Raw genomic sequence first — 8,689 nt, forward strand, 5'->3', positions numbered from 1 at the left:
TATACTTTATTTTTAACAAAAATGTGACATGTTTCGGTAGTGACGCTTTGGTAGTGACCACATCATATTACAGAATTTGAACATACTAAAATTCAAAAAAATTTGCTTAACTGGACTAAAATTGTTTATTTTCCCCAAATTTGAGGATTGTGTTCCCTTTTGTCACTACCGAAACTCAGCGTAATGTTTCAGTAGTGACAATTTTAGATACTTTTGAACCTAGCTCAAAGATGCTAATCAGCACATGGTTAGCTAGCACAGTTCTCAACAGTGGTACACATATAAAAACTAAATATTATGGAATGACTCCCAAAAAAGTGTGCTTGAAAAAGAAAAAAGGTGCTCGATAGTGACGTTACACACAGATTTTTCACACATTTACCTCGAAATGATGGGACCCATCTACTCACCATGAGTGACATAAATGTTTTCTGACCATAAATGTAGGGTTAAAATCAGTCTCAGCCAATGGACTAAAACACACAGTTTCGGTAGCGACATGAAAATGCCCAGACACATTTTTTTTGTTTCATAATTTACTAAGAAAATATTAAATTTATATATATATATATATATAATTTATTTATTTATTTTTTTACTTCACTTTTTAAAGAATCAAAAAGATACTTTTAAAAACAACAATGGGGGAAAAAAATTAAAATAATAATTTAAACATCCTTATCATAAGTTGAAATTTAGGGCTTAGGGTTTGAGACAGCCATCCTCCCAATTGAAAGTACCCAATAAATGATGACGCTATAAATATTAAGCTCACTAATATTTTAAATATTGTGGGTTTCAATAGATAATACAAGGATCTTAGTAAACCTCTAAGATTTGAATACTTACATGCTTTTTAAATGTGTTATTTGGTTGTGGGACAGCAGTTTGCACCAATTCTGTAGAATGGCCCATTTACTATAAAACGTAATAATTAACTAACCTACATCACAGCCCTCCATAGTGGCATCCAAAGGAGATTTAACTACCACTGAAAAGAAGAATGCTAAATACTCCAGTTTCCACTGGCGCTCAGTAGGGCCATGAATAGGGCGGAGTTTGGGACCTAGCGGTCTGGTGGTACAATAGCGCTGTTGTGTCCTGGTGAGAGGGTGATTTCTGCTTTTGGGATATTGACAGTGAGACAGAAAAGGAAAAAAAACAACGAAAATACGAATATTTGCCGCATCTCTGGACTGCTGACTTGAAGACGGCCTTGTGGAGTCTATCGCTTTGTGCGATCGTGCGGAAACGCTGGATTTTTGGATGAGAGGTAAGGGTGCAGCACGAACAATACTGCTCGTGTCTTCACACGGGGCTCAGTGTGCCAGTTATCCAGGCCTGCTGCTTCCTACAGATCCCTTACGAGCAGGGTTTTACGTTCATATTAGACAACTGGGACAATATTGGTAGCAGCGATAACATTATCCTCGCGTTAAAGTTTGCGATCACGCACAGAATGTTGTTATATAGCCACAGGACGTGTTATTATAACAGGAGAAGGTATTGTAGGGACTGGAGGCGGTTCAATATCCCAACTCGAGTTTGGCGCCAAGGCCGTCAGAAACCCTCGCGCATACAGCAATGGAGGACGCCAGCATGCTCACACACAGACACAGTAGTGCTGTTTAGGGAGACTTTACGGTAAAGCATTGCTGTGTTTACCCTTCCGTTCTTTATTTAGCTGTGTGGACTTGCAGAGTTGATCTGTTCAGCCAGCATGGGAGTAATGACTGAGTGGGAAACATAACAACACAAGGGCTCGTTAAACGATTCTTTTCGTTGCATCATGCTTACAAAGAGGCGATGTGCATTTGGTGAATGAGCACTGGGTTGTTGCATAATTACACTTCTATATTTATTCGCTGGATTTTGTCGCCCACTTTTTATGTTATGAATATGAACCGTGTAAGGAAACTACTTTGTTTTGTGAAATCTTCCTCGTTTGGTAAATAACACAAATGCTAAATCTTTAGCGCAATGAATGATTCAACCGACAGAATGCATTGGTGTATAAAATGGCGAGCACTTTGTAAAAAGCAAATGAATAAATGACACGAAAACAGTATGACTAGTTGTAATTCTGAAGCAGTAGGAGCACAGTGCGACGAAGTTCAGAGCGGAAGTACTGTTGTTGGAATGCTGGAATGCCCTTCTCGAGCTTCCGTTTCCCTCCCGCGAAATCCCTGGCCGCTGGCGTTAATCTGCATGCTTTTAGTGTATGGTTAATTTGACTTTAATAAATTGTAAACATTTAAGATACTTATTAACAAATGTTGGGGTTTGCGTAACTTTGCATAGGTCAGTTATATTGTGCGTCTTGTAGTCAGTAAATAAAGGTTTGCTAGTACACTAGGCCAGTGTGAGTTAGGTGCCGAGGTGAAGTAGTTTGGGCACTAGATGGAGGGATTTTGCTTTCAGTGAATCGAGTCTTTTGAATAATTTCACTAAAATATATTTGTTTATACAATCGTTCAGTGAACATCTATGTAGGTGTCATTGTTATGCAAATACAACAAAGCTATTTTCTTGTTAAAGGGTCATATGATGCAATTTAAAGTTTTTCTTTCTCTTGAGTTTTACAAGCTGATTGTGCATAGATAAGATCCCTGAAGTTGCAAAGACTAAAGTCTCAAAACCAAAGAGATATACTTTATCAAAGTTAAGACTCTGCCACGCCCCCCTAAAACGGTTCGTTCTAACACGCCCCCACATATCTACCTCACTATGTGGAAATATTAGCATAATGCCGCCCAAATGTGCACGCAAAGAAGGAAGGCGTGGTTTCAGTAACCGCATTTAGTGTTGATGCAGACATGTCAGGGAGACGCTGTGTGTTTCAGTGCGAAAGCAAAAGCACTTTATTAGGCCTTCCGGAAGTAGATGCATTTAGGAATCTTTTAGATTACTTACAACAGAACAGCAATGCATTTTATGGACGACCGTTTCGTGAACCTAGGAGAGGAGGTAATTCCAGTGAAAGATTTCTACACGCTGATGTTACAACAGGTTCCGGAGAGTCAGCTGGATTCACTCTGTTGACCAACAGAAAGCTACTTGGTATAAAAGAGATTTCTTTGGGAGATGTGCTATAATAAATCATTAAACTTTGACAAAAGACATCGGACCTTTTTGCCTGTAAAATATTGCCAAAATTTTGTTAACGTGAAAGCACCTTAAGAAAAAAAATTGTTCTTTTAAGAACTGTTCTCTGAAAGGGTCTTTGTGGAACCCATGTTCTTCTAAAAAAAAAATAAAAAAAAGGAACCCTTATTTTTAAGAAAGTAGCATCATAATTTTATTGTTGACTCAAATGACAAAATGAACAAGGATATGAAAAGATCCTTTCAATACAAATGAAATATCCTTTCTTGGCCGGTCCATCAGCAGTTTCTCATTCACAAATAAAATCTCCCAATTTGTTCATATCGTTCACAAACAAGATGCCCTAGTTCATTTTGTTCATGCAGAGATTTTTTGGTTAGTGTTGCTCTCAGTCTCATAATACCCATTTGTTTAGTCAAGAGACATATGCTTTCAGCAGGTCCATGAAATATTTCTCTGTCTGTACTCAAACTGTTGGTTCACAGTGCAGTCAGTCTTTGAAAGCAGGAAATGAAGGAAAAATAAAAGTCAGTGCATGGAAGTCAACAGCAAGCAACATCTACTAAATGATTTGTTCACTAGCGCAACACCACTACTTTAATCTGTATAATTCTTAATGGTCAGTTCAACGTAAAAGAGTAGTTGATTTGTGCAGTGCATCTCTAATAGAGCCAGTAAATGGGACGGGTTTTTGGCACACTATGCCAATGTGAGGTGGGTGTGGGGGTGAAGTAGCTCTCAGCAGCCGCTGATCTGTTAGTGTTGGGGTGTGGGGTGGTCTGTCTGGGCAGAGCATTGTGCTTTACCATGGCGCAGTAGGAGTGGGGGTTGGTTTTAGGACCGTGTCATTTTGTACCACAAAGAAAGGCCACCCAGATCAGATAGCCTCCCATTTCAGCAAATTTGTAGTTTGACTTAAAACCTCAAATTTGAGAAAAGCCCTCTATAACGTTCTTAACTGGTCTTGATTAACAGTCTTATTTACAGATAAGAGTCAATCACACAATGCTGACTCATTCTAAGTGGATTTGGTGCAAAATTTCTGTGACACTACAATACTAATTCTTTAATATTATGATAGATACGGCCCAACTCCTAATTACGAATGTGGTGAGCAAGTCACACCAACCTATTCAGTTTCATAAGTGCTTCCTTTTTAAAACATTCACACTATGCGAATGGGAGAGTGTGTGTGTCAGAAGCAGATGTTCCTCTGTGGGTTTGAAAGCCAGTCTGTTACTGTCACAAATGTGGCTTTAGATCCACGTCAAGAGTCCTTCATGGAGCGTTGAAGAGGCACACTGAGTGCTTTTTCTGTTTACTTAGTCTGGAGACTTTGCAGTGCGCAGCAGTCATAGAGTCATGGAGTCTTAAACTTAAATTATAGAGTTTATCTCATTTATAAAATACTTTTTTTGTACTGTACTAGTGATCCGTACCAGTTTGATAATAAAGGATTACACTAGAATTATGTTAACCAAGTGAAGTGTTTGGACAAAATAGGCAACCGCTTCTCAAACACCGTTCAGTGGTTGTCCAATAGTTGTCTGTGCACAGAAATGACATGCATCAATTGTTTGAATTGGTAGTGAGTGAGTGAATTAATCTAAACAGAAATATCCTCACTTGTAATAATTTGCCTTGCTTATAAGTTGTCCTTTTAAGATGTGTCTGTACATACATAGTTTCATATGTGTGGTTTGGCTGCAATTGCTCCTAGTGAGCTTGGTTAATATTTATTTAAGGAGGCCTCTCAGTCAGGTATTGGAGCATAATAAATCACAGTGCAGGCTGTGCTTTGCTGGCTGTCTATCAGTACTCTTACCTTACCTAGTACTCTTACATTTTCATTCAAATTGTGAACCGTATGTGTTCACTTCTCAAGTCTTGTTCTTTGTTTTCAGGCATGAGCAAGAGACAGAAGCAGCACAGTGGAGGAAAACCGTAGCGAAAAACTGCTCCGTGAAAGGAAATTCATTAAAGCTGCCCTCTATGGTAATAACATCTATTTCAGGGTACTGAATGATTACCATGTTCATATGTCATATTTACATGGTACTTTAATTTACCTTTGAACATGTAAAAACCCATCAAAATTATAATGCCACATTGCTGTTTAGTAATGATATGCAATATAAACCTGTAATAATCTTTTGTGACCCTGGTCAACAAAACCAGTCATAAGGGTCCATTTTCCGAAATTGAGATTTATACATCAATGGAAAGCTTGTTTATTCAGCTTTCATATGATGTATAAATCTCAACATGGTTTGTTAGGATAGGACAATATTTGGCAGAGATACAACTATTTGCATATCTGGAGTCTGAGGGTGCTAAAAATCTAAATATTGAGAAAATGGCCTTTAAAGTTGGCTGTTTAGTAATGATATACAATATAAACCTGTAATAATCTTTTGTGACCCTGGTCAACAAAACCAGTCATAAGGGTCCATTTTCCGAAATTGAGATTTATACATCATATGAAAGCTGAATAAACAAGCTTTCCATTGATGTATGGTTTGTTAGGATAGGACAATATTTGGCAGAGATACAACTATTTGCATATCTGGAGTCTGAGGTTGCTAAAAATCTAAATATTGAGAAAATGGCCTTTAAAGTTGCCCAAATGAAGTTCTTAGCAATGCATATTACTAGTCAAAAATTAAGTTTTGTTATACTAAATATTGAGAAAATGGCCTTTAAAGTTGTCCAAATGAAGTTCTTAGCAATGCATATTACTAATCAAAAATTAAGTTTTGTTATATTTACGATAGGAAATTTACTAAATATCTTCACGGAACATGATTTTTACATAATATCCTAATGAGTTTTGGCATAAAAGAAAAATCTATAATTTTGACCCATGTATTTTTGGCTATTGCTACAAATATACCCCAGTGACTTAAGACTGGTTTTGTGGTCCAGGGTCACATATTGGTCAAGCATATCTGGAGTCTGAGGGTGCTAAAAATCTAAATATTGAGAAAATGGCCTTTAAAGTTGTCCAAATGAAGTTCTTAGCAATGCATATTACTAATCAAAAATTAAGTTTTGTTATATTTACGATAGGAAATTTACTAAATATCTTCACGGAACATGATTTTTACATAATATCCTAATGAGTTTTGGCATAAAAGAAAAATCTATAATTTTGACCCATGTATTTTTGGCTATTGCTACAAATATACCCCAGTGACTTAAGACTGGTTTTGTGGTCCAGGGTCACATATTGGTCAATAGTAAGTACCTATTTTAACAACTATTCAAAACATCTATATAAAAATGTTCTTTTTAGAGTAAATGCAGAGTAGAATTATATTATTTTCTTGGATTTATATTCTTTTATTTGATATGCCACAAAATACCAATGCATGGTAATAAAGAGCAATATTTACACTACCATTCAAAGGTATTGGGTCAGTAGGATTGTTTTTTTTTTTTTAAGAAATTAATACATTATTCAGAAAGGATGCAAAAATGTTTTGTCATACTATTTCAAATAAATGCTGTACTTTAGAATTTTTTATTCATCAAAGAATCCTAAAAGAAATGTATCCATTTCCAGCTAAAATAATAACAGCACAATTGTTTTCAACATTGATATGTTTCTTGATCACCAAATCAGCATATTAAAATGAATTCTGAAGGATCAGTAATGGATGATTTAAAAAATCCAGTTTTTCCACCATAGGAATAAATAGTTTTTTTTTTAAATGATTAAAATAGAAAATTGGTTTAATATAATTAATGAAATTGAATATATATATATATATATAACGTTACTTTTTTTCTGTGGCTACATCCATGAAATATACATGAAATCCCAGCATAAATGCTCCAGATAAATATTTGTTATTAAAGCATCAACATTCACAAAACACTGTTATTTTTAACTAGAGCATGCATAGGCTGCTGTGTACATGGTTTGGGATGACAGAATACCAGCAAATAGCGCTGCTTTTATAATCTCTAAAAAGATGACATCTCAATTAATCGCAATCCCACAAAGCTCTTGTTATAACACAATGAATATATGTATGATGAATCTTTCATAATGTCTACAATTCGTGTGTTATAATGAGAAGATTTGTGAGCACGCACATTTTAGCACTGCACTCCTGACTGGCCATTGCATTCCAGAAATCAACATTGCTCAACGCAACAAACACGTGTTATAGCCTAAATAGAAACTCTGCCTAAGCTTGCGCCTGTTAATCGTTTATATTTGATATTAGTTCTTGCTGCTTTTGTGCAGTAGATGTATAACAATTTATTTGTTTCAGATATTTTCTGTTTAGATATTTCTATTTTATATTAAGTAATGCTGGCTACTAGTACTTGCAAACCACTGCTTTTTGATATTTCTTTTTCTTCTGTTATGTGAAAACAGCTTTGTTGTTTCAGTGTAGGTGAAAGCATTGTACCTAAATGGATTTACGCGGAACATTGTTTAGTTGAAGATGTATTAAAGCTGTACTTCTCTGGCTTTCATTGCAGGATACGTCAGGATGAAACGACTCAGGACTTCAAGCAGCAGTGACAGTTCAGACAATGAGAGTAAGTAAAATGAGCCTTAAAAAATTCTCAATCTACTTGTAAGATTCATACAGAACAAAGATGTTTATTCTTGGCTCACTCCGTGTTTGTATCATAAAGGTCCCTCGACATCCTTTTCCTCTAACAAGTATGGAAGCAAACCAGGCACCCCCGCCTCTGCTCAGAAGAAACCAGCAGAGGTAAGCGCAATGGAAAACACCTCCTCGTTTTTACCACCAGCCCTATGAATGAGGTATTTCTACAATAAAATTGGTTGTATCACTCATTAAGGTTATTTCTCCCTTGTAGGTGTTCAGAAAAGACTTGATCAGTGCCATGAAGCTTCCAGACTCTCACCATATTTCTCCTGACGATTATTACCTGTTGGCGGACACATGGAAGCAGGAATGGGAAAAGGGTGTACAAGTACTCGCTAGTCCAGACACTATCCCTCAGCCCTCTGTGAGGTATGTCACTTTGAATAAAAGCAGGTTTTTGGACATGTACCATCTTGCATGTCACTGAAGTTGGGGTTTTTGTGTGTAGGATAATAGCAGAGAAGCCAAAGGAGGTCCTCTTCACCAAACCAAGGAAATATATTCAAAGCTGCAGTCAGGACTCTACGGAGACGGGTTACGTTAACTTCAAGGAGCTGGCAGAAGCTATGTGTAGATATGACCTGGACGATATGGACCTATACTGGCTTCAGCAGCTCAATGCAGAACTTGGGATTATGGGTAAGTGAGAAGAAATGGTTCCCTATAAGATTTGGTCTCATGACATGCTTCAGGGGATAAAGTACATTTTGGATGTTACATTCAGGTGACGGGCCAGTGAATGAGTTGATGATGGAGCGGGTGATGGAGGCATTGGAGAGACAGTGCCATGACAAAATGAACCACGCCATCGAGACTGAGGAAGGGTTGGGAATAGAGTACGATGAGGATGTCATCTGTGATGTATGTCGCTCACCCGACAGCGAGGAGGGCAATGACATGGTCTTTTGTGACAAGTGTAACATTTGTGTGCACCAGGTGAGATCTTTGTT

At 37.0% G+C, this 8,689-nt stretch overlaps 1 protein-coding gene across 1 annotated transcript in view; it reads left to right on the forward strand.

Moving 5' to 3' along the window:
- Positions 1-949: 949 nt before the first annotated feature.
- LOC107585190 (protein Jade-3) overlaps positions 950-8,689 on the forward strand; it is a 17,173-nt gene continuing 9,433 nt past the window's right edge. The window contains exons 1-7 of the mRNA XM_016272097.1: positions 950-1,273; positions 5,010-5,100; positions 7,603-7,662; positions 7,762-7,841; positions 7,951-8,108; positions 8,188-8,378; positions 8,464-8,675. Of these exons, the coding sequence (XP_016127583.1) occupies positions 7,614-7,662; positions 7,762-7,841; positions 7,951-8,108; positions 8,188-8,378; positions 8,464-8,675 (690 nt within the window). The 5' untranslated portion in view covers positions 950-1,273; positions 5,010-5,100; positions 7,603-7,613. The remainder of the gene's footprint in view (positions 1,274-5,009; positions 5,101-7,602; positions 7,663-7,761; positions 7,842-7,950; positions 8,109-8,187; positions 8,379-8,463; positions 8,676-8,689) is intronic.

The sequence above is a fragment of the Sinocyclocheilus grahami genome, unplaced genomic scaffold, assembly GCF_001515645.1.
Source record: "Sinocyclocheilus grahami isolate Dianchi unplaced genomic scaffold, SAMN03320097.WGS_v1.1 scaffold67.1, whole genome shotgun sequence".
NCBI lineage: Eukaryota > Metazoa > Chordata > Actinopteri > Cypriniformes > Cyprinidae > Sinocyclocheilus > Sinocyclocheilus grahami.